The sequence below is a fragment of the Choloepus didactylus genome, chromosome 21 (assembly GCF_015220235.1).
Source record: "Choloepus didactylus isolate mChoDid1 chromosome 21, mChoDid1.pri, whole genome shotgun sequence".
In the NCBI taxonomy this organism is placed as follows: Eukaryota; Metazoa; Chordata; class Mammalia; order Pilosa; family Megalonychidae; genus Choloepus; species Choloepus didactylus.
The window spans coordinates 23842883-23869148 of record NC_051327.1 but is presented as its reverse complement, the minus strand read 5'-3'; the positions used below and the strand labels follow the sequence as shown (position 1 = coordinate 23869148).

General features: G+C 50.4%; 1 protein-coding gene across 4 annotated transcripts in view; it reads left to right on the top strand.

Annotated features, from left to right (window-relative positions):
* The window catches only part of SDK1 (sidekick cell adhesion molecule 1), a 941791-nt gene that overhangs the window by 812880 nt on the left and 102645 nt on the right, over positions 1-26266 (top strand). For all 4 annotated transcript variants that reach the window (XM_037813737.1, XM_037813739.1, XM_037813740.1 and 1 more), the window contains 3 exons: positions 10615-10730; positions 13034-13223; positions 15270-15368. In XM_037813737.1, coding sequence (XP_037669665.1) covers positions 10615-10730; positions 13034-13223; positions 15270-15368 — 405 coding nt within the window. The remainder of the gene's footprint in view (positions 1-10614; positions 10731-13033; positions 13224-15269; positions 15369-26266) is intronic.

Here is a 26266-nt window from a genome sequence, read left to right as displayed (position 1 = left end):
GCTCCCCCATCCGTGCTGCAGGAAGTCTTGGTCCATTTTGTTTGTGATATCGGACAGTCTTATCCATTCTCTTTTCCTTCTCTTCCCTGACTATCTCTAATAAACAGAACAGCTGCCTTAGCTTGATCAGAGATGTAAGCTGGGTTTCTTGGGTCGGGTCCCGGGCCCAGGGTGAGCCCACATTCTCCTGAGGCTCCGAAGAGACAGTGCAGTCGCTTTCCTGCTCTGGAAGCTGATGTGGGCATGAGGCAGCCTGGGCCCCGGGCAGCTGCATTCACATGGAGCCCTCAGGTGCCCGTTACCCTCCCCCAGCCCCCGGATGGCTCTGCTTCTGCCCTGTGCTGAGAGCTGTGTCAAGAAACAGTCACCCTCTTGATGATGTTTTAAGTGACAAGGTCGATTCATATCAGAAAGGTTGAAAACCACCTTAGGAGATAGAGTTAAATTCGTAGTGGCCTTGATAGGAAACCTACAGAGGGATGCAGAGAGGAGGGCCAAGGGCACGTGGAGGAGAGCGGGGGACGTAGCTGGCCAGGGCTTGTTTGCATGGCCGGGTGCTGGCTCCTTGGGCCTCGGGCTGTGTGGCCGGAGGAAGGAGCGGCTGTCCCACAGGTCCGCAGTTCCAGCCCTGGCCTGCCTGTTCCTTGCTACGAGCTCTAAAGAGGGGCCTGGGTACTAGGATGACAGTGCCGAGGGGCCTCCAGGGGTGTGGGGAGGGGGCAGTGAGCTGGGGGAGGTGGACGAACATGAAGAGATCAGCCCTGAGAACTAAGGAAGAGAAAGATGTGTCTCACCTTGGTGAGCGTCCCGGCCACAGCCTCTCCTAGCAGTCATCTTGCTCAACTCCAGCAGGGTGCCGTGTGCTGTGATGGTGACCGGCGAGCTGAGACCCCCCACTCAGCTCTGGGGTGGCCAGGAGGGACGGGGAGGGGTGGGAGCCTGTGCAGGACGTCCCAGTGGGTCACGCGAGCATGTTTTCAAAGTGTGCCATGATGCAGAAAGGTTTGGGAAGCACTGGATGAAGGGGTCTCCTCCCATCCTTTTCTCGCTCGTTCCCCAGTGCCCACCAACAGTGCCAGAGGGGCCTCACCCTGGCAGTGCCGCTGTAAGGAAACCCTCATAAGTCACCAGGACTCACCTGTGCCTTGATCCCTTTCAGCCTCAGACTCAGGCAATGTTGCAGCAAAAGCATGGAGATCGCCTTAGCCCCAAAGCTCTTCTTCCGAATCTTGTTCTCTGGATGAGAAGAAAGGGTGGGGGGTGGGAGAGAGGTGGGGGGTGGAGAAGGAAGGATAGGGGAGGGGAGGGGAGGGGGAGGGAGGAAGGGGCTTAAACGGTCCTGGGAGAACAGAAGTGTCACCAAAGAGGAGTTCCCTGGGTGAGCGGTGGGGTCTTGGAAAGTCGTGCGGGAGCCGCTGGAGAGCAGCCGTCCGACGGGCTTCGACTTCCGAAGCTGACAGACGTTTAAGAGGTTGCCCAAAGCCGGCATCTGTAGAGCTCGTGGCGTTAGAAGCAGAAGATTGAGACACACTCACACTCATCTTGAGACTGAGCACGTGGATTTTTAAAAAGCTCTTCAGTATCTGAATCTTTTGGATAATGACGAGAATATGAGAAATTATAAAGGACAGTTTGAGCTCCAGTAAGAGACTGACTACGGAAATGTAAAAAAGTTCTGCTGGAAACAACTAGAAAATGACTAAAATATAATTTTTAGAAATTTTACATTCGTTGCTGTGTTTATAAGAAAACAGGGTGATCCCAGATGTCAGAGGCGTAACAGGAACTGAAACCTGGAGCAGTGAGTGCTGGGCTGGGCTGGGCTGGGCTGCAGCTGACGGGGCGGCTGGGGGGCTCCATCGTGGTGGTCTTGTGGGTGGGGGCTTGATGGCCCTGCAGGAAGTGGAGATGAGCCTGAGTGATGTGAGGAGAGGGTGAGAGTGAGACCCTGCACGAGGACAAGGCTCTTGAAGAGGCTGTACCGTCTCCCGAGTATAAACTGCAAGTGCTGCCCACCAGCTTAGGAAGCAGCGAGGAAGCCGGTCTGTGTCTGCCTGAACTCGGATGGGAAAAAAAGTCACCCCAAGTCCTGTGCCTGGCTCGGACATGGGTTTGTACTATAGGAATGTTCTGGAAACTCTTAGATAAGAAAGTAAGTAAAACTTGGTACCAGACACCAAAAGTAGCAGAGGAAAAATTAGATAAATTGGACTTCATCAAGAGAGTGAAAAGATGACAGCTAGAATGAGATAAAGTATTTACAAATCATGTATCTGATAAGGGACTTATATCTAGAATATATAAAGAAACTCTTAGAGAGGTTAGTAACAAAAAAGACAACCCAACTTGAACTGACAATAACTTGAATGGACATTTCTCCAAAGAGGATAGACAGATGGCTAATAAGCACACAAACAGACGCTCAACATCAGTAGGGATTAGGGAAATGCAAATCAAAATCACAATGAGATACCACTGCACACCCACTAGGATGGCTAAAATAAAAAGACAATAACAAGTGGGATATGGAGTACTTGGAACCTTCATATATCGCTGGTGGGAATGTTAAATTTTGCAGCTGCTGTGGAAAACAGTTGGGCAGTTGCTCAAAAGGTTAAACGTAGAGTTACCATTTGACCCAGCAATTCCACTCCCAGGTATATCCCCACAGAAACCTGTTCACAAACCTTTATAGCAGTATTATTCATAACTGCAAAAAGTGGAGCAAACTCAAATGTTCATCAACTGATGAATGGATACATAAATCGTGGTCTGTCCATGCAATGGAAAGCTGTTCAGCAATAAAAGGAATGAAGAACATGGGTGAAGCTTGACAACACCGTGACTGGTGGAAGAAGCCAGTCACCAAAGACCAGATGTTGTGTGATTCTATTTACGTGAAATATTCAGAATGGGGAAAATCCACAGAGAAAGAAAGTAGACTAGTGTTGCCTGGGGCTGGGAAGGGGGGTGAGAGGTGAAGGGGGTGTGGCTAATATTGGGTCTGGGATTTCTTTTTGGAGTAATGGAAATGTTCTAAATTTCACTGTAGTAATAGTCTGGAATTCCAACTTTGGAATATACTAAAACTCATTGAGTCATCCACTTTACATGGATGAATTGTATGGTATGTGAATTAAATCTCCACAAAGCTGTTCGAGAGAGAGAAGCTCAGTCTCCCCTAGACTGATTTCATACAATAAAATGTTATTAAAATAAATATATGTTTCAGAGACTCCTGAAGGTTGTCCTCACGCCCATGATATCACCTTCAGGAGAAACATTGATTGATCAACGCTTATTGAATTAGTTACATATTATACCTCAGTGAAGGATTTCACTCTTCAAAAACAAAATAAAACCAAGATTCCAGGCCAGGGCTTCTGGGCAGCCTACAGAAGCAAACACGTTTCCTCTCTAGAGAGAGATCACTACAGCAAAATTGCCCCAATAAAGCCAAACCCTTTTTAGGATGAACTTGCAATTATCAAACACACAAGGAAATAATCTGCTATGGGTAAAAATGAGCAGCTTCAAAAAAAGAAAAAAAATCCCCAGAAAGATAGAGGCCCCATTGCTTTAAAATACACAGTAGTGTCTGAAAGAGAATGCGTATTCAGTCACTTTCTGTTTGCTAGGCTGCTGAAAGCAACACACCACGAAATGGGCTGGGAATGTATTAGCTTATGAGCTTACAGTTTTGAGGCTATAAAGGTGTCCAAGTCAAGGTATCATCAAGACGATGCTTTCTTCCTGAAGACCGGCTGCCACGGTCCTGGGCTCCTCAGCCACACGGCACAGAACACAGCAGCGTGCGCTTGTCTCCCCTTCTCTTCCAGGTTTCATTGCTGTCATCTTGTTTCTGTGGCTCTCTCTCTCTGTCTCTCTCTCTCTGTCTCTCTCTGTCTCTCTCTCTCTCTCTCTCTCCCTCTCTCCCCCCCTCCCCCATTACAAAGGACTCCAGCAAAGGAATTAAGACCCACCCTGGGCCTTGCCTTAACTGAAATCGCCTCATCAAAAGACCCTATTTACAATAGGTTTATATCCACAGAAATGGATCAGCTGTAAGAACATCGTTTTCTGGGGTGCACACAGTTTCAAACCACTGCTGTCAGTTAAAATTATTAGTCTTGAAAGAAGACATTAAAACTTTAAGAAAAGATGAATATGCCATTTTAAAAAAGGCATATTTTTAAAAAAGAAATAGGACACAGTCATTTAAAATAAAACTCCATGGTTGAGGTAAAAAGCAAGTTAGACACTGCCAAAAAGAAAATTAACAAACTGGAAGCTAGATATGAGTAAACAACTCAAAATACAGCACAAAGACAGAGAAGTGGAAAAGATGATGGAAAGGTTAAAAGACATAATGAAAAGAATGAAAGGTTTGATATATATCTAACAGGACTCAGAAGGGAAAGGGGGAGGAAATGAGAATGAGGAAATATGTGGAGTCAGAGTTGATAAAAGATGCCGTTTATCAGACCAAAGGAGCCTGAATGCAGAGAATAAAGTGAGAATAAAGTACATTGCTGCACAACTGCAAAATATCAAAGCCACAAAAAGTCCTAACCGTCAGGGTGAAAGGCAGATGAGCTACAGAGACAACTGGGCTGACGCAGACTTAGCAAGAACAAGAGAGGCCAGAGGCATGAAATAAAGATCTGGAGGGGCTGAAGGAATGTAACTGTGAACCTCAAAGTCGACACCCAGCTTACCTCCTCTTAAAGGATTCTTTCCAGGAAACAGCAAACTAAATGTTACGTAAAACTGAAGAAAATGTTTTCATATAACATGGAAAATAGTATTGTTTTGATAAATTTTCTAAGAACATTCCCAAAAAACAAGTAAACCGAAGATAAAATTGTTGAGTCGAGACTCTATTTTTGTAGAAATTTTCCCGCCTTCTGAAAAGCTGTTTGGACGCTAGTCAAGGGCATGCAGAGGGTGTTGCTCTTTGTGTAAACTCATCCCAGATTTCTTCTTCTGATTCTGTTCTTCGCAGATAATCTTGCATCGTCTCTCACCCGGCGACTCTAAGGAGACTTTCTTGGCAACTTTGCTGTTTATTTTTGTAGCGAGTGCTGTCTTTTAATTAATATTGATATTTAGATCTGGTATTGAAGAAAGCGTGATGGATTTGTTTTAGTCTTGATTTATATTACCCTGTAAAGCTAGCCAGAGAGGGGTCAAATAGAGACCAGGTGGAATTTGTTGTACCAACTTCAATAGAATCATGTTCATAATTTACTTGCTGAGAAAATTTTTGATCTAGAGTAAGAATTGTTCTTGGAACTGAAGCTTTACTTTGTCAGTTATACTTTCTTCCTTTTTTTGAGGGTTAGGTTTACAGAACACAATTTTTAAGTTTTAAGTGAACTTTTGTTTAATTAGAAATTTTGTCGCAATGCATTTCTCTCTGGGAAGAAGTGTTTTGGTTCAGCGAGTGTTGTCATCACAAATCGAATAGTTGGATTACTGATCCTCGTTTCAAGATGTAGATGGTTCAGATCCCAGACATTTTTAATGCTGGAATTCTGAACTCCTGGGAAACCCCTTGGGCCGATCTCTCCTCTGGGAGCCCTGGTTCTCAGGTATCCATCCTTCTGCCTGGAACATTCTCGGGTCCCCTCCAGTGCTGATCCTCCTGGGGGGCTCCTCACCCTGACCAGCAGGCCCCTCCCAGCTGCAGCTTTAGGGTTCCCTCCTCCCCTGGTCCTGCTGAAGCCTTACCCCGCCCCCAGCAGAGAAGCCCACCCCCTGGAGAACCGCTCCTGCCGGGCATTGCCCAGCATTTGGGGGCTGCGGCGGGGGCGGGGCAGGGTGGGTCCAGCAAGAGCTCCCTGGTCAGGTGGGGCTGGGGTGCTTGTGGCGAAGATATTGGGGGTGCAGAGGGGAGGGCGGCGAGTGAGCCGAGAGTGAAGCTGCTGACCCCGCGGTCTGAACCCAAGCCCTGCCTCACCCAGGTTTCTGGGTTTAAGGGTTGCTCTGAAATAACCAAAAACGAGGATCTTAAATGTGAGGCCGAACACTGTGAACCAGTTTTAAATGAAGTTTATGGCTTTGAAGTGCAATCTAACTAGTTTCCTGGCATCTTAAGATATATTATGACCTATTAGAAGAATGAACAAGGCTTTAAAATCAAAAGAATTGCATGAGTAGTAGTGGGCTGTGGAGTGAGAAATCTGGCGGAGGGGATAGAACAGATGAAGAAGAGAAGGGTTTAAATGTTTTTGTTTTTCAGTGAAAGGGGAATTTCTAAGAATGTGTGGAAACTTAAGGTGCCAAGCTGAGAAAGGAATTGGATCTGCCTCAAAACAGATGATATTAAAGTTTTGTGGCATTTTTTTCCCCCAAATCTTAAAAACATAAATACTTTGTAACTAGATGACAGGTTGATTTTATGCTGGTGGAATCTGAGTTAGCTGGAGCGTTAGTACCGAACGCCGCCGTTTTCCCGTATTAAACGGCCTTGTCCCACCGTCTCCTTCCTGGGCACCCGGCGTGTTCCAGAGCGTCTCACTCGGGACACTCACTGGGTGCCCTAGCTTGGGGGCACGTTTGTCCCCACACCCCGTAATCAGATGCATGAATTACCACATCTTAGAAAAGCAGCTGCTACTTACAATCTACAGTGAGAATGGGGTACGTACAGTTTCAGGGATTGACCTGCAGGGACCAGTTAAGGATTTGGGGTGCAGTAGTGTTGCTATGGCAATGGCCCTCTCTTCCTACAGACAGGGACAGAGTTTTTAGAACTCAGCACGAATGTCTCGGGCACACAGTGTATTTGGTGTTCTCGTCTTACTCCAAATCGGAAAGGGAAGTCAGATATAAAATGTGGGTCTGTATTTTCATTTAATGGTAGTGGTTCCTTCAATTCAGTTGGTGCAAGATGCCAGTTTATCATGTTTTTAATTAAAAAAAAAAAAGAAAAGCTTTTGTTTCAAGGCCCTGTTGGGATTTCCGAGGCCCCTGGGGGGCAGCCCGGCCTCACAGACCCTGAGGGGCGTCGGAGGGGCCCGTGGGAGCCGTGGGGAGGCAGGGCTGGCACGGGTGATGGGCACCTCCTCTCCAGGGAGCCGGCCACAAGTGGAATTGTAAATACCCTTGTTTTGTGACACGTAACTGCTCAAATAAATTATTTTGTTGGATGACCAGATAACGGAACGAGTGACTCAGTACCTCCATCCATGCGCTTTGGTGCCCACAGGCAGACAGGGGACTCGTCCACCTTGTGGTCACAGGCACCGGCCTCCCCCTGCAGCTGGCCCGGTGCCCGTGTCCCGAAGGGGGAGAGCGGCTGCCCCCCCGGGGTGGTCTAGGCCAGGGCAGCGGGCTCTGCACCCTGCAGGACTGGACTGCTCCCAGGGTTTCCCTTCTGGAAGAATCCAGGGCAGGGGAAGGAGGTGGGTGCTGACCCGGCTCAGGGCCCCCACACCCAGCAGCGGCTTGTCCTGCGGGGCCGTGACTTGCTGCTGGGCCTTCCTTCTCTCTCTCCCTCGCCCTGTGTCCACAGAAACGGGCCTCATGGTCGTAGCCTGGCCAAGCTGGACCAGTGACGGCACCTCTCCGGCCCTTGCAGGATTCTTGACATGTTTTTCTTTTGTTATTTATTTTTCACTAATGCATTTATTCATTTGTTATTGTGGTGACGTGTATACAACATAAAATTTCCCATTTAACCAGTTTCAAGCATACAGTTCAGCTGCATTGATCACATTCACCATGTGCTGCCATCATGGCCACCTGGCCCCAAACTTTTTCATCCCCCAAACACATCCCTTGCACCCGTTAAACAGTAACTCCCCATCCTCCCTCCCTGCTCTCGGTAGCTTCTTGGCTACTTTCTGTCTCCGTAACCTTCCTCTGCTGGTTGTATAGTGTAACTGGCTTCTTCCAGTCGCATCTGTCTCCAGGCTTTACCCACACCGTAGCATCGGAGCCTCTTTCCTTTTCACAGCTGAGTGATGCTCCACTGCATGTCTGGACCACATTTTGTTTACCCATTTATGTGTCAATGGGTTTTCTGGTCTGCTAATGCTCCTGTTATGCAAAATACCAGAAATGGACTGGCTTTTATAAAGGGGGTTTATTTGGCTACAAAGTTACAGTCTGAAGGCCATAAAGTGTCCAAATTAAGGCATCAACACAAGTATACGAGTGAAGGAAGGCCAGTGGTGTCCGGAAAACCTTTGTCAGCTGGGAAGGTACATGTTGGCATTGCTGATCCCAGGTTATGTTCCAGCTCCCCTCTCAGCTCCTGTGTGTTCTTCAAAAGGTTGCTTTTGGGGCATTTTGTCCTCTCTTAGCTTCTTTGGAGCAAAGTGTCAGCAAAAGTCTGCTTCTGATGGTTGTCTCCAAAATGTCTCTCTTGACTGTAACACCAGCTTCCTCTGTCTGAGCTCTTACATGGCTCCAGTGATTTAATTAAGATCTGCACTGAATGGGCAGGGCCACACCTCCACGGAAATTATCCAGTAAGAGTTACCACCTACAGTTGGGTCGGTCACATCTCCATGAAAATAACCCAGTCCGAAGGTTCCAACCTAGTCAAGACTAAATGTGTCTGCCCCCACAAGGTTGCGTCAAAGAACATGGCGTTTTGGCATTTTTTTCTTAAAGACCAAATCACTTTGGTGACCAGAAGCTAAATCCAGGGACCAAATGTTAGCCAGTAGCAGGGTTGTGGAAATCCACGTCACTGTCCCTATTCAGACTAAAGACCTTTCCTGAAAGCCCTTTCTCTCCCAGGAGGACGTTCTAACATCTGCGTGAGTGACCAGGCAGGTCCTGGGCAGAGGGCAGGGGGGGCCTCTGGGGTGCCCGTGCCAGGGCCCTGGGGTTGCCGAGGGGAGTGGGAGCAGACCCCCTGCAGACCCCCTGCAGATCCGCCGTGCCTGTCACCTGACCCCCACTCCTCTGGGATAGGTGCTCTTGGTGTCACCCCCTTACTTTCTTGGGAACAGGATTGATTGATCTGCTAATTGCCAAGCCGGGAAGAGGGAAGTCAGACGGAGAGACCGTGGGCGGCCGGGCCTGCAGGTGGGCGGCGGCACAGAGGACGGAGCAGCCTGTGAGGCCGCACAGCGGGGCGGGGTCAGGCACACCCCAGAGCCCATGTGCTTCTCACTTTCCTCGGAAGCTTCCAGAACTCCCAAGTTCAAAAGGCAGTTTTGTCACTTAGTAGCAACTTGGGCAAAGCGCACCACTGCCGGGACCACCACTCCTTCCTCTGCAGGATGAGCCTCGCCGTTTGGGGGCTTCAGTGAGACCCTGTGCCACACTTCTGTCACGTCACACACTCAGTGCTCAGTGAACTCTCCGTGTTTCTCCTCCTGCTGGACCGCGGACGCTCTGGACAGTGGGGCCATCTTCACGCCCCGTCCTGCTCATTGCCTGTGTATGCAGAGGGCACCCCCAAACTTCCCCCAGATTTGCCGGATCCGTCTACTCCTGACTGAAGGACATTTGGAGGTTAAAAGGGTCCACAAGAAAATCAGCAAAGCAAATTGAGATTACCTAGAATATAAAGCCCCTGCTTTTAAATTGTAACTGTTGTCTTTATGTGCATTATGTCCAAATCATTTCAAGCAGATCAAGACAGATTAGCCCAGTGACGTAATGCAAGCAAGAGGGGTTGGGGCTGGTGGGCAGGTTATCTCGCAGGGCCTGGGTCAGGACTGGTTCCGCTGGCCCTGGACGCCCAGCTCGTTGTAAGGTGACGGGGTGGCCTCCGACAGCAGAGCTGCACCCTCTCTAGTTCTGGAGGCTGGAGGTCTGGAGTCCCCCCGACATCCAGAGGGAAGATGCCTTCCCGCCTGGCAGCCTCTGGCGTGCACCGGCCACCCTGACGCTCCGCGGCCTGCAGCTGCCCCCCGGCTCCACCTCCATCGTCACACGGTGTCTTCTCATGTCCCCTTCCTGCGGGGTCCCCCTTCATGTGGGATCAGGGCCCGCCCTCCCCAGGAGGACCCCGTCTTCACTGACCCCATCTGCCCTGGCCCCACTTCCAGATAAGGTCGCGATCTGACCACTGGGGCGAGGACTTGGCCATATTTTGGGGGAGAGCACAATTCAGGCCATAGCAGGGGGTAACAGTGCCTTCCTCACTGGGTTAGCGCGGGGATTAAATTCAGTTGTGCATCAGAAGGCACCCAGACAGACACACACAGAGTACACCCTTAGTAAATCAATTCTCTCTCCCGTCCCGTGCCCTCCCTTCCCTGCGCGCTGTCCAGGCCTGCCCGCCGCCCGCCGGAATACGGTGTCTGGAGATGCCGGTGCCCGGGCCTCTGTCTGGGAACACGTTTCCTGTTGAGATCAAAGCCTTGGTTCCCACAAGTCAATTCCGCATCCAGGCCGGGCATGTTTCCTGGCTGGACTCAGGTGAAATCAAGTTCCTCAATACCCAGGATTTATGGAATTTGTTGCTGATATTAAAGAGATTTACATTTCTCTCATACTCATGCAGCTTTAATCTGATCACGACAGAGTGCTCAGAATACATTTCAATTTCAAGGACAACTTGATTATTTGGGTAAAAATTGGACCTTTGTTTGTAGAAGCCTTTGCTCTCTGGATGCGGATTGATTTAACTCTTATTTTTTGCAGTTCCTTCAGCTGCCCCTGAAAATGTGTCAGCGGAGGCCATCAGCTCTACGCAGATTTTGCTGACGTGGGCGTCCGTCCCTGAGCAGGACCAGAACGGGCTCATCCTGGGCTATCGGGTGGGTATGGAGGTGACATCCTGTGAGGAAGGGGCTGCTGGGAAGGAGCTGCCACCACATCACCCCCAAATCTGGGAGCCCACATTTTCCTACAGATCCACCTCACTGGCCAGTTCGGTGGGTTTTACATCAGCTGTCTTCTCTCGTCCTCACCGCCTTCCGGGAGCTAGGCCTGGTGTAACCTCCTACCGCCTGCCAGAGCCAGTCACAGGCAGAAAAGCAACCGGAAGCCAAGCTTGGCAGCTGCTCCCGGTTCAGGGCTGTCTCGGGCTCGCGTCGTCTCCCTCTGTCCTCCTCTCCCTCCAGGGCGGTCCTGGCAGCTCAGGCGGTGGCCCCTGGCCCAGCGACAGCAGCGGCATCTGTAGCACCTGCACACCACAAGATCCCCGGGGACCCCCATCACGTTCCCAGCCCTCCTCTCCCCTCTGGGGTGCACTGAGCTGTGCTTCACCCTCCACCCAAGCCCCAGGGTCCTCCAGACCCCTTCAAGATCTCCCTGCAGAGCCCTCGGCTTCCATATCCCCCAAGCCAGCCCCTTTCTGTTAACTAATGTTTTTAATGATCGGTTTTCATTGAAAACCTAGCATCATAGAAAGGGCTGAACTTCCAGAACCCACCTAGAGAAAAATGGTCATTCTTGCAGTCTCCTTTATACATGCGTGTTTTGGCGTGTTTGACGTTACAGGACACAAATTAATTTATATTCTATTTCCGTTACCATGTTGCTCCATTACTTCTCTCTCTGCAGCTAGTTGGTAAGGGGCATGGCCATTCCTTACATATAGAGACCCTCGGACACACGGGGCCCTGCCCGGGACGACAGCAGGGGCTGGGCCCAGATGCCAGCCCTGCTCGTGCTTCCCCCCCCGGGACCCTGAGCACAGCTTCCCTCCTCCGCGAGGCGGGACAGGGACACCCCCTCCTCGCCCGCACCAGGGGAGAGCAGGCCAGGGACTGGCAGGGCCCCAAGGCTGCAGCGCTCAGTGCCCGGCCCCTGCTCTGCCCCCGGGTGCACCGACAGCCGCGCCCACCTCCTGGCCCTGCCCTCCCTGGCCCTGGCCCCAGGGCGGGTTCCTCGGGGCTCTCTCCGCTTCTCCCGGCTACCACGGGATGGTGGTGGCAGCTGCTCCTTAGGGTGGGCGTGAGAATTACGCAAGGTATTTCACTGAGTGCTCAGGTCGGAGCCTTGCTCACCATGATTGCTGAGGAAGTGTTATTGCATAAACACAGTGTGTTTGCACAATGCCGTCGGGGCCAGTCCTCGGCTGTGGCGTCACCTTCAAAGGGTGAAATGTCCCATTCTCCCTGGGGAGCCATTCCAGGTTCAAGCTTGCACGCCTTGGCTGGGTCCCCCGTGTTCCTTTTCTCCACCCCGTTGGGGGGTGTGTGTGCCACCACCCGGTCCCCTGCTATCCGTCTCAGGGCCCCCTCTTCTGCCGTCAGCGCCCCGCTCCCACGCATCACGAGGGTGTTTCACACTTGCCCTGTGTGCTGCTCCGAGATCCGGAGCTCTGCTCTGCCTTTCCTCTTTCCATCTCTGTTCCTTGTTTTGCTGCACCTGCTCTCAGCGTCTCCTCCCTCCGCTCAGCTCTTTGCTCCCTTCAGCCCCTTGTACCCCACAATCCCACTGAGTGCGAACAGGGACTGGTTCCTGGAGAAAACCGCTAGCGTGCTATTTTCACCTTCCTCCCTGATGAGCCTGTCTCTGCAGCCTCCTGGGCCACTCCTCTCGGGGGCCAGTTCAGACAGGGCAAGCCCTGAGCAAGTGAGGACCCCAAACAGAAGCAGCCATGCCCAGCAGGGGAAGGGCCTCGGGAGAGCCTTGGGGGTGGTTCTGCCGAGGCCTGGGAGCAGCCCGTAGCCCGGGCCTGGAGCTGGCGGCCCACAGGGAGAAGGGCTGGTCTGCTGAGCATGGGCTGAGCTGGGAAGCACAGGGGGCTGGACGGCCCCCCCATGAGGAGGAGAATCTTGCCAGGTTCATAGCCGAGTCCTCGGTTAGTGGACAGGGTTGGCACGGCTTTCCCTGTGAGCCTCCAGTCTTGCAGGGGGGTAGGCAGCCGGCATGCGGAGCCGGGGCATGGGCTGTGACTCAAGCTACCCTCTACCCTGGAGGACAGGTGCTTCCCCGCTGCCTTTCCCAGAACTACCGGCCTGTGGAATTAGACCCATAACCCTCCGGCCCGGCCAACGTGGCCGGGAAAGCAGGGGTCGTTGGTCCGTGCACTGTGGTGGTGAGCCCCCCGCCGAGGCCCCTTCCCGACACCTGCTCACCGAACCCCTCACCTTGTGTGTTGATGCCTCAGATCCTGTTCCGGGCCAAAGACCTGGACCCCGAGCCGCGCAGCCTCGTCGTGCGGGGGAACCACTCGCGGTCTGCCGTGCTGGGGGGCCTGCGCAAGTTCGTGCTGTATGAGCTGCAGGTGCTGGCTTTCACCCGCATCGGGAACGGGGTCCCCAGCTCGCCCCTCGTTCTGGAGCGCACCAAGGATGACGGTAGGTTCCCCCCTGCACGTCCGCCCCCTCGCTCATCTGCCCGGTCGCCTTCCCTGACCAGACGATTTGGATCAGTGTGTTTTCAACTTGATTTCCCAACCCCTTCTTTTCAGTTGCAGAAAACAAACTGCTTCTCAGTCCCTGAGCGTTTGGGTGGCCCGTTTCAGCCTGAAGCGGATGTTTACAGCTAATTATGAAGCTTTGCAGAATTTCAGTCCAAGCCCACAGGAGGCGAGGCCGGAGAGGGGTGCGGTGAACCCCGGGGGTCGGCCGCAGAAGCCCAGGCTGCTGCCCGCGGCCCACGCAGGTCGGGTTTACGAAGCCCACGGCGGCCCGCGGCCTCGGCCCTCACTGCTTTAGCCGAGATAACTAGCTGTTCCCATGGAGGTGGGGATGTTTGAAGGGCTTCCGGGTCCCCAGATCCCCATATTCGCAGGCCTGAGTAAAAAGCACATCGTGACGGTTTTGTTTTTACGGAAGTCTAAATCATCGCTACATATGTTTTTCCACTTTGCAGATGTCAGACACTTAAAGGTTAGCTCCTTTACATTTTCGTTATTGAGGAGACTGTAATGAATATGTCAGGTGGAGAAATATTGGTGTCCTCCCCCCGCAAAAAAAAATCCCCACCTTGGAGACAAAAACACTGACGGAAGTGAAACTAGATTTTCTTAAGCATCTTTACTGAAGTGATTAAATGAGTCCCCAGCCCTCTTCTAACGGCTGAGTTAAAACTCTGGGTTCTGCATTTTGCTCTGAGACGGCTCCCCCCTCAGGGTTTGGCTTGGAAGGGAATGACCTTTTTATAAATGGTTTCGTAACCCTTGTCCAGTTACACGTAATCTCAAGGTGGGGCTCTGAGTGGGGAAGGCCACGTGGACGACAGCTCTTTGTAAAACTACACAAAGCTCTAATGTGCCCTGGGTTGCGCACGTAAGAGTAAAGGGGACATTCTAGAAACTATGCCTCCACGCTCAGTCCACTGTGCTGGTTTCTTCCTACAGCATTTGTGAGTCAGTCACGAATCGTTTTTTTCTTTTCTCACATCCTAATGTAAACATGTGCTTCTCCCTCTCATTCCAAATGATCCACCTTGGTGATAACGCAGGTGGAGTCAGCTGCAGCCCACAACTGACAACACAGTTGGTGCATTCGTAAGTTTGTGTATTGAGGCTTGTGACTCTGCAGCCTCCTTCTTACAACTGTTTTACCCAAACGTATGTGTCCCAAGACACATTCGAAATTTAAAATACTTTCTCAGCTCATGACTAGAGGCAGATTGCAACAGCCCTCAAGTGAAAACAAGGCATGTGATTTTATTTTGTATTGATTGCCCAGTGGTCATTGCCTTTTACCTGGTAATCAATCAGTTGTTAAGTTCCAACAAGAAATTCTTATACTGACCGCACAGCTCATTTGCCTGATCATTTAAGTAAATATATTTCACAAGGGCTATAGCCCTATGATTAAATGATTCCAGAATATATAGCAGCTTTTTGAATTATTGGTACACCTGTACCATGCAGAAGAATTATTGTATGCATTTGTGCACATCGTAAAAAATCAATGATGATAAAAATGGTACTTTTTCATTAATCATAACCTCTATTTTGAGTGGGGCGGGACTCCAGAGGCCGTCCTGTCTAACACCTGCTTGGCAGGTGTCAAATCCAGTCGAAGAATCCAAGCTCGGATCAGGCCTGATGTGTGGTCTTTCAACTTGATGCATGGTCTGCAAAGCCATTTTGTGCCTGGTATCCTCACTGCCTGTGATTTATCACTTACCGTTTCCAGCCTGGTTTGTGGGCACTGCTGTTGGTACTTGGAAAGTAGCTGGGCAGGATTCAAAATAAGATGGTTTCTAAAAGCCGTCAGGAAGCTGCACAGAGCCAGTTAGATGCGCAAAGCCTTTTGTCCAAAGCTGGGCGCCTCCCGCCCACGAACGTGGCAGTTATGAACTGGGCAGCCTTCAAATCCTGTGCCAGCGGCCGTGTTCCCACATGGCGTTCAAGGGCACCGGGTCACCGGGGCTGTTTCCTCCTCCAGCTCCTGGGCCGCCGGTGAGGCTCGTGTTCCCCGAAGTCAGGCTGACGTCCGTGCGGGTCGTGTGGCAGCCGCCGGAGGAGCCCAACGGCATCATCCTGGGTAAGCGGGCGGCGTTGCTCTCGGAGGGAGCAGTGACATCGAGCCCTTCCATGTTTATTAGGTGTTTAAGGAGTAAAACCTAAATGAAAAGTCCCGCCGATGGCCGCGTAGCCCCTCCGAGCTGGGATGAGTGGGGATTGCTCTGCTGTCTTATAAGCCATGTGCCAAAGCTTTTTGTTTTTTGGTTTTGGGATTTTTTAAATCATATTTTTCATTGTGGAATATAATGTATATACACAGAAGTGATAACTTTACAAATACAATTCAGCAAGTAGCCATAAAGCAAATTTCAAAGACTATTATGGGTTACAGTTCTACCATTTTCTTTCTTTCTTTCTAGCTATTTTAATACCCTAGCAACTAAGAAAAAGAAAATTATATAGAGATTCAGTGTTTATAATCCTTTCTTAAATTCCGTCTTGTCTGTTGCTACCCCTTCCTCTAGTTAAACACTTTCCTGATCTTCGGGGATGTCTAGGCAGTGACCACCCTAACTTGTTCCTGTTGAAAAGGGGTGTCAGCATTGTGGAAAAGGGGGCACATCTGGTTGATGTTCTTGAGGAGGCCATTGCCTCTGGGTTTGGGGCTTAGCAGGCATAGGAGTTCTCTGAAGGATTTAAGTCTCTGAAGAATAAACTTCGAGAGTTTAACTTTAATAGCGTCTCAGATAGGGACCCAGGTATTCTTTAGGGTTTTCGGGACTACCGTTGACTTGGGCTTTTCATACTGTGGCCATTTGGCATGTCTAGGTGAGGCTTGCGTAGGAGTAACCTCCAAGACAGCCTCTTGACTCTATATGAATTCTCTTAGTCACTGAAACCTTATTTTGTTGCATTGCTTTTCCCCTTTTGGTCAAAAAAGGCACCCTCAATCCCTCAATGCCAGGGACAGGCTCATTCCCAGAATCTGTGTCCCACATCTCCAGGGAGACTCATTCACCTGTGGGGGGTCCTGTCCCACTTTGGGGAGAGGGTGATGAATTTACTTGCAGAGTTGGGCTTACAAAGAGGAAGTCCACATTTGAGCAACAAAAGAGGTTCTCTGGAGGTGACTCCTAGGCATAATTACAGGCAGGCTCAGCCTCCCCTTTGCAACCATAAGTTTCACAAGAGCAAGCCTCAAGATTGAGGGCTTGACTTACAAAGTAGAGGGTTCCTGTGTTCACATAGCATATGTACTGTGCACGATGTTTTCTGTAGGAATTAAATGTGCATTTTGTTAATCTAGAATTTCTTCCATTTGTTCATGGCTCATAGCAATACCATTTGTAATCAATCTTCCCTTCAGCTCTGAAATAACCAGGCTATTTTGATATGTATTTGGAAAACAATGGTATAGTTTTTCATACAAGATCCAGACCCAGGCTTTGCTCCCCAGGCCCTGGAAACGTCTTTCTTCTGCCACAGGGCAGAAGGTGCTCATGTGAATTGTGCATCTTGGGGCCCAAGGAGTTTGTTTACTCTTAACTTTCCAGTCATAGAAGCAGCTCTGATGGCAGTTGGTGAAATGCCTTAATTTTTCCCAGTCCCCCAAAGGCAGCAAATTATACATTTTTAAAAACCATCAGTTCGTTTATTTATTCATGCGTCCTCCACAATGAATTGAGGCCTCTCTGTGCGCCAGGCACTGTACACATAGTGGGAACCAAGGAAGGAATAAGATACGCCCGTCCTCAAGGAGCTCACCGCCTCCCCAGGGAGGGAGGCGAGGACGATGCGATGCGGCAGGAGACGCGGCCGCCCTGCTGGGATGCTCGGGAGACTCCTACCTGAGGACGGAGCCGCCTTCAAGCTGGACGTTGAGATAAATGGCTTCTGAAGCCTTCGAAGGAGGAAGAAGAAGGGGGTCCACTCAGCGAGAGCAGAAGGGCTCCTGCCTGGGGGAGGGCAGGCAACCCGAGACTGAAGGAGGAGGAGGGCCGGCTGCAGGCTGCTGCAACCCCCCGGGCCTCAGGGGCTCCACGGAGGGCCCGGACCCTCTACACTGGGCATTTACAGGGAAGGGCACTGGGCCCTGGTCAGCACTCAAGTGGCCCTAATCCACAACAGCCCCCCGAATTGTTAGCTGGGGTGCTAGGTGATTTACTGTGAGTTAGCAATATAAATCTGAACTACAAGCTTCTACCTGCTTTTGATGTCGGGATTCTAAGCTTTTCTTTGTGGAAAGGCTTCACTTCTTTAAAAGTGTTTGGAAGCTTGTGTGGAGGGCAGCGGGGTCATCCAAGGGCTCGGGGCAGAAGAGTGAGAGGATCAGAGCTGTCTTCTGGTCCTCTGGCAGCCACAAGAAGGCTGAACTGGAAGGCAAATATTGAGTGCTTGCTTCATTAAGACGGACCCTAAGCATTCCTAAATAACCTGCACAGGAAGGCCGTGATCGGGTTTTATTTAGACTGTTCCTTTATGTGACTAGAGTTGCTATGCAGAAGTGGTTGTAGTGAGTATAGTATTTCTGAATTAGGCGACCTCTGGAATTTCAGGCTCTTGCTACTAAAATCACAAACGAATGGCTGTGGCAGCCGCTGTTGGGTACGCACTTCAGCTCTTGCTCCGGCTGAGAAGCAGTTGCGTGTCACGTCCCGGGCCCTGTGCCATGAGCTCCAGACCTGGGAGTAGGGGTCAGCAAGGGGGGGGCAGAGCTGATGGCTGCAGTGAGTGTCTTAGTGGGGCCCACACTCCAGCAGGGCCTGCCCTCAGCACGCCGCCCAGGCCGCAGCCTTTCCTGCAGCGAGCAGGGCTGACTGCTCACCCAGGGGACACCCCCAGATGCTGGGAAACAGGAGATGTTCTCAGAGGCACAGAACATACAAGTCCAGCCAGGAGGCCACAAGCACAGTGTACCCGTGAAGAAGCGGGTTTTCCTGGCCTCGCCGAGGAAGGAGGCCTTGCCCTGCCTGGGCCTTGGGGGCCTCGGCTCCCACCGCCAACCTCGCAGGTGCTTGCAGAGAGGCCCGATTCCACCATTGTCTCTGCATTGACTGTAGCGGTCCTGGGCTGATGAGAATCAGTTTTGACCGTAGGACCCAGTGTGAGGTGTGTAGGAGGGAGTGTGCATTTTGTGTGTGCTTCTCTTGTACCACGACACATGTAGGCTCAGATTTTGATGCCATGACTTTGAACTGCTCATCCAAGGTCTTCCTCGTAAGCGTGGGGGCTGCCTCACCAGCTCCAGGCCGCGGCTCCTGCCTGCTCGTCTGCCGGGGAGACTCCCTCCCCTTCCTTCCAGACCCACGTCGGTGTAATCAGCTCCTCCAGGCTCCCACCGCCTCCCCCACGCCCCTCTCCACCTGGGTCAGGACCCTCCTCTGGCTGCCAAAGCACCTTGCAGCCACCGTCATAGCTGGGGGCTCGCTGTCCGACTGTGACGACAAGCTCAGTTTTAAATCTCGTCATTTGGTTTTAGCGGTGTCTTTAACATTTGTTTTCCTGATTACAAAAGCACTACAAGATGCTAATTCAGGCAACAGCAAAATACCCTCTCACAGACATCGGCTTCAGAACGATCAGGAAATCTGACAAGGTCAAGCACAGACAGGGATGTGGGAAGACGACCTTCACACTGGTGCAGCTGCTGTGGGGAGCAACTGGGCGACCCCCAGGGAGGGTGGAAACGTCCAAACTCCGCCACCTCTGGCAGCTCTTCACATCTAGGCGTCATACCCTAGAGAAGGTCCCAACGGGTACACGAGGGGAAATGCACGAGGACACGCCTGGCGGCATGTGCACCCCAGAACTGCAAGCAATCCAAATGCTCAGTGTTCTGGTTTGCTAAAGCTGCAAAATACCAGAAATGGACTGGCTTTTATAAAGGGGTTTTGTTAGGTTAGAAATTTATAGTTCGAAGGCCATAGAAGCATCTAAACTAAGGCATCAGTGAGAGGATATCTTCACTGAAGAGAGGCTGAAGGAGACTGTCAGCTGGGAAGGCACGTGGCTGGCGTCTGCTGGTCCTTTGCTCCCAGGTTCTGGTTTCAAAACGGCTTTCTCCAAAATGTCTCTGGGCATCTGTCTCTCTTAGCTTCTCTCTCTCTCAGTCTCTGTGCATCCTTGCTTGTTATCCCAGGATGTTTCTCTCTAAGTGTCTAAGGGTCCTCTCTTAGCTTCTCTGGAGCAAACTCTGGGCTTCATCTCTCAGCTTAGCAGCTCCACACGTCCTTCTGTTCGCATCTCCCAGCATCTCCAAGCGTCTGGGTCTGTGTCGGCTCTTGAGCTCTCTTAAGGACTCCAGTGAAGTAATCAAGACCCACCCTGAGTGGGCGGGGTCACACCTCCATGGAAATAATCTAATCAAAAGGTCGCACCCCACCAGATTGGATTAAAAAATCAAGGCTCTTCTGGGGTCCATGAAAGCTTCAAACCAGCACACCCAGGAACAAGGCAGCCGAAAGGTAAATGGTGGTCTGCCCATGACATGGAAAACAATAGAGCCATTAAAGAATGAACTAGATCACATGTGTCAACATGAATAAATCTGACAAACATTGGAGTGGGAAAAAAGCCAATCACGGAAAATCTGTACCGTATGAGGATGTTTCTGTACGTTTTTAAAGCTGCATAAATCTTACTGTATGTCATTTATGGGTACACACACACAGCAAAAGCGTAAAATGGACAGAAATACCCCTAAGTGAGGAGTGGAGGTTACTTCTGGGGCAGAAACGAGGGAAGGGGACCCAATAGGGCCACTGGATGGCTTCAGCGTTTTCTGTCCTACTTTCTTTCTTTAAAAAAATAAAATCAGACAATGTGAAAAATCTCAAGATTTTTTAGATTGATCTGTCAATCAAACCTATCAGTCTGGCATTCATTTATGGGTGCTTGCGCTATGTTATTCTGAGTATTTTTTATGTTGAAAATATTTAATGATAAAAAAGGACAAGTATAAAATACTCTATTTTTTAAATCTTGAAATATTTTAAGATCCACACGAAGTTGCAAAAATAGTATAGAAAGTTTCCATATATTTTTTCCTCTGGCTTCTCCCAATGATAACATCTTATGCAACCACAGTACATGGTCAAACCAGGAAACGGGCATTGGCACAATATTGTTTAGCCAGGTACAGGCTTACTCAGACTTCTCCTGTTAGCAATCTCACTGCCATTTTCTTTTTTTAAAACGAAAATTCTAAAAAGTGACAGGAAGAAAATGGGAATCACCCACAATTCCATCATCCAACAATAACATTAATATTCCATCTTCTGGTCACTTTTCCAATATTTTAGGTATGAAATATCACACACTTAGAAGGGAATCTCTGCACTGTAGTGTATTTATACATTGTAAGGAGGAATAAAATAACACACTAGCCCTGCCGCCGAGCCCAAGGCTCAGCACATCACGGCTACACGCGGCCGGCACCAGCCTACATTTGGGGCTCACGGCACTCTTGGCTTCTTCATGGTCTTCCCACATGCGTGTTTAAGCCTGAACTATCTGATGTCGGTTTTGCGTGTTTTTGACTTCATGTAACTCGTTGAGTATCTTCCCTGACTTGCTTTCCTCCCCAACCTTGTGAATTTCATCGTTGGCAGCCTCGAGCTGCCATTTGTCTGCTCTCCAGCTGCCCACACCTGGATGGAGCGTTTCTGCACGTGGGGCTGTCCTGTTGCGGACACACTGCCAGGCACGTCTCTGGGCTCGGCCCCTGGAGCACATGTGGGGGTCTCTCTAGTGTGCCCACCTGGGTGTGCCCTCGCTGGCTCAGGGCCTCACACGGTCATGCCTGTTTCCTCAGGGTTGCCCCCATTTGTGCTTTCCCTGTATGAGTAAGAATTCCCACTGCTTGGCATCTTGTCAGCTCTTGATACACTCAGCATGACAGGCTGGTGGGCTTGGAGTGGGCTGCCCTGTGGCTTGGCTCTGCATTGCCCTGATGACCGATGTGGCTGGACCCCTGCTTGCTTGCTGGACATCTCCCCCATCCGCTGGTGACGTTGTCCTGACCTGTCTGAACTGCTGAACCCATTTCACTTCCGGTCTTGCTAATTCTCCCTGTTCCTGCTGGTCCGACCATGTGCACAGCAGATTTTCTTAAGATCGTGTTAATCATTCTTAATTGTCCTAACGGGAAGTGTTTTCGGGGTATCTGGTTTACCACATTGCCCAAAACAAAATTCCTCTGTCTACTTTAGCATTGTTTGAACTTTTCATGCTAAGAACATACTCAAATATCGTGATGTTTAAACTCATATACATTATAATTGAAAATAAAGGTAGATAGGTTATTTCTCATATTTTGCCTTCATAAATAATGACGTGGCTAACATCCTTAGAGGCTGACTTTCACGCGTTTCTGATGATTTCCTCAGGATATATTCCTAGAAGTAGAATTATTAAGAGATGGTGTTTGAGCATTTTTAGGACCTGGACATACATTTCAGATTTTTCCTCCAGAGATATTGTCAGTCGGCACTCCTGGCGGCAGTGCTCCCGTCAGCCCACACTCACCAGCTGAGATTTAACCCTTCCCGCTCTGACCACTTTGATGGGTGAGATGTAGCACTTGCACTTGGCAGGGGGCCCATTTCCAGATGTTCATGTGCCACATGTATTTTTTATTGTGGGGGGGGCAGTTTCCAGTTTACATCCTTGGCCCGTTTTCTCTAGGGGGCGGTTCCTTTCCTTACTGGTTTTGTTGCACCCTTTGCACATTAGCTTCACCACAAACACCGAGGACTAAGCACCCGGGCTCTGGAGGCCTGGGCCACCCTCCCGGCATCATGGTGTGGGTGGGGGCTTTTGTGCCCCTGAGCCCGGGCCCCCCAGGGAAGGTGGGTCAGCAGCGCCTCGCTCTGAGGGTCATGGTGGGGGCCAAATTGGCAAGGTCAGTGCTTGGCACTGGGTAATACTCAGTAAATATTAGTCAGTAGTACAGTAAGAATATAAACTGTACGTGTGCTGCAAATGTTTTCCTTTTTTGTTTATAGTGGCTTTCACATTTTTTTAAAATAAGCTTTGAATTTCGATGTCATCAAGTCCATTTCTCTTTTTCATCATGGGCTCTGCCCTTGCCCTGCATCTTAGATGAGCCTTCCTAGGCTGGGCTTGACAGGACACCCGTGTCTCTAACGGGGTCCCCGTGTTCCCCCCGTTCCTCACTGCCCAGTGACTCCGAGTGACCGAGTGTGAGATCCAGTCAGCACGTCTTCACGGAACACCGTGTCTGTCCGGGGCCCCGAGGGAGGATGTGGCTAAGTCGGGGTTCTGCACCCACAAGGCCCAGAGGGTGACGCAGAGGAGAGGCTGAACCGCCACCCAAACCACACCTCTCGTGAGACCCGACTCGGCCCAGCTGCCTCAAGACGCCTTCTCCACAGGCCCACACAACACGACTCGCTCTGCCCTGCATTCCCGCGGCCGTCGGGGGTGTGGATCTCGGGCTGCCCACTTTTATTTCCCTTTTTTAAACACAGCATCGGGGACAGGCAGAATGGCAGACTTTAGGGTTCCAACCTGGGCCCACCACTTACAAGCTGAGCACGGTGATCAACTCACTTAGCCTTTCTGGGCCTCAGTTTCACCATCTGCCCAAGGGGAGTTGCAAATGGGCTGACCTTTGGGTCGTTGTGAGGACCACAGGAGTTGTGCAAAAACCACTTAGAACAGTGTCCAGAGAACAGCAGCTTTAAAGTCACTATATTTGATTTCCTCCTTTCCCTCAGCCGCTGAGGAAGCTGCAGGGGCTGCGGGTCAGGCCTTCTGTGTGCCTCGGAGCGCTTGCCCAGTACCAGGTACCTGCTTTGTATTCAACCACATCGTGTCCATGATTTGTTTCCCGTCCCCCTGTTTGCTGGAGCAGGGTGTTCATGTTGACGAGAGAGAGAGAAACACGGGAAGACACTTTGGGTCCAGGTGCAGAATGTTCTCATTGCACGGTCAGAAGTTTGGATTTTGCTGTTCAGTCCCCAGGGGTTCTTGAAAAATCACAAAGGCCCAGGTAAGGAGATGGTGGTGTTTAAATGCTTTCAGCCTTCCAACCACGGCAGAACAGATGATAAGTAAAATGACGCTCCAACTGCCTGTACTGCAGAAAACACTGCATTTGCGGCTCTTTTGTTGCAGTGGCATTCGGTTGTAATTATAGCAAATGTTCTCTGGGTAACCTGTCACCTGTGTATTATTATAGCCAGGGTACCAAATTGTGAGTGCTGCAGAAAGATGGGAAAACAATTTCTAAAGATGCAAGTTGTTATTTGTGGGGGAGAAAGGAAAACATCTCTTTGCGAGACTTGCTTTCCATCCCGAGAGCTTGAATCGATGCCCCACTCTGGCAGCCAGGCCTTCCGAGTGTTCAAACACTTCTGCGCCTCGGGTTTTGGTAATCTATATCAAAACATGTGCTTGCATTTCCAGAAGAGATTAACAGCATGAAATGCCAGCAGGAGCCTGGAGGGGAAAACACTGGCTTTTTTGCTTTAAATATTTTACTACGGAGAGCTTTTAGCTGTCAGAACCTTCCTTTGGGAATGAGCAGGAACCACCTGTGGGCAGCCATCCCCCCTCACCTGCCAGCCTGCTCCACACCCTCTTAAATACCACCGAGCTAAAGGGATGCCTGTGCTCCCCAAACCCGCGTGGGCTGCCCCTCTGGCAGCCCCGGTGAGAACGCCTCGTGGCTTCCTGGGGACTAACATTTACCTTTAGCTTGTTACAAAAGCGTGTACAAGAACTCTGCCGAGAAGCAGCTCAGCTGAATAGAATCCATGTTTGCAAATTCAGTTTTGATCCACTGTTGCATTTGTATGCTCCCAGCCCTCAAAAGGATCAGGTCTAAAACCAACACGCCCCGCAGCAGCTGGGCGAGCCATGGGCCCCCCAGGAGGGTCAGCTGCTTGTGCATCATCTGACGGGTTAATGGGCATCAGTGGGTTGTCACCGCCCACCCCCACTAACCATGGCTACCGGGGAGGCCAGTAACTCCACGCAGAGGACTCGGCTTGGGGAATCGGGGCGTCCAGGCCAAGCGACAATTCTCAGACTGCCTCCTTCTGTTTGCCCACGAAGTATGCAACCCACAGAAGGCTCGCAGCCCCTGAAACGACTGTACAGAACACTCCAAAATTAGTCTGGGTATAACTCCCTGGCCTCAGTCTACAGTTAACCCATCTGGTGAGGCAGTGAGACCACCAAATGTCTTCTGTCTGCTCTTGGGTCTTTTTTTTTTTAAATACGTTTATTTTTTTTTAATTAGGGAAGTTGTAGTTTAAAGAAAAATCATGCAGGAAATATAGAGTTCCCAAATCCCCTTCCTCCCCCATTGGTCCCTTGCCTTAAGGTGGCACCTTCATTGCAATTGATAAAAGTGCATTTTTAGAACTGTACTGTTAGCTATAGCCCCTGGATTATATTAGGATTCGCTTTTTGTCTTGTGCAGTCCTGTGGATTTTCTTTTTCTTTTTTTAAAATTTTTATTCTAGTAACATATCCAACCTAAAATTTCCCCTTTAACCACATTCACACATATGACTCAGTGCTGTTAGTTAACGCTTACAGTGCCTCGCGGCTTCCCAGGGTCTCTTTTTGGTGTCTGGCGTGATGCACGGTGTTCTGGTTTGCTAAAGCTGCTGGAATGCAAAACACCAGAAATGGATTGGCTTTTACAATGGGGGGGTCCATTGGTTCACAAATGTACAGTTCTAAGGCCGTGAAAATGTCCCAGTTAAGGCACGAATAGGACGCTACCTTCCCTGAAGAAAGGCCGATGGCATCTGGAGTTTCTCTGTCACATGGGAAGGTGCAGGGCCGGAGTCTGCTGGGCCTCTCCCGGGGTTAGCTTCTCCTTCCCATGGCTTTCTCCAAAATGTCTCTGGGCTTTTGTCTCAGCTTCTTGTGTGGGTCCTTCTTGCTTCTCCGGGAGCAAATTCTAGATTTCCTCTCTTAGCTTCTCCTGGGGACAAACTCCAGATTATAAATCTTAGCTTCTCTGAACTCTGTTCAAAGTGTCTCTGCCTTTTATCCTCTCATAGAGCGCTCCAACAAGGGGACGGAGACCCACCTGGAACGGGTGGGTCACATCTCCATGGAAACACCTAATCCAAGGCCCCACCCGTGAGAGGTCTGCCCCACAAGAGTGGATTACAGGGACATGGTCTTTTCTGGGGTTCATAGCAGCTCCAAAGCAGCACAGATGGCTTGGATACTCTAGATTCTGGGTGTTTCCTCCACCACACAGTGTATCCAGAAATCCTCTCGGGCCTCTTTTACTCCATATTTTTAATCTTCACTTGGATCGATGCTCCACGCTTGGCCCTGCTCCTTTGAGAGCCGGCACTATCCTAACTCGCCCGTCCCCTGGAACGCAGGGCTCCTCTCAGGCCGCCTGGCACTCGTTCCTTCCTAGCACGTGCCGTGGCCTTCTCACCTCTGACTGCTGGAACTCAGCTGCTGACGCCTCCGGTCTCGCTGGAACCGTAATTACATAACTAGCCTCTTCCGCGGGAACACTCCTGTCTCTGAACACTATCGTTATTCTCTAAAAATCTGAGAACTATTATTTGGCTGCCTCTTTCTACCAGTTATGTACAGAAAAAGGCTCTCTTCTCCCTCCCATTCAGCCCACATTTTAAAACACATCTTGGTAAGATACAGGTAATAATCTTTACGTGCAGCAGACCATGACATGGGAACTGGATGATATTATCTTTGTTTTAGGGCAAACCATAGCAAGGTGTAAATATCAACCAGAGGCTGAGAAGTGGCTCCCAGTGGCTCCGTGCGGGCACTGGGACACAGAGAGAAACGATAGCCCAGATTTCTGGAGACAGGAGCCCATGACCTGTGCTTTGCAATTGCTAACTCTGTAGGGTGGGTGTTGTCCTCTCTGTTTTACAGCCACCAGGCCTCCCCGCTCCTTGTCTGGGGACCCCATTGGGGCAGGTGGGCATGTGGACTGGTAGCAGC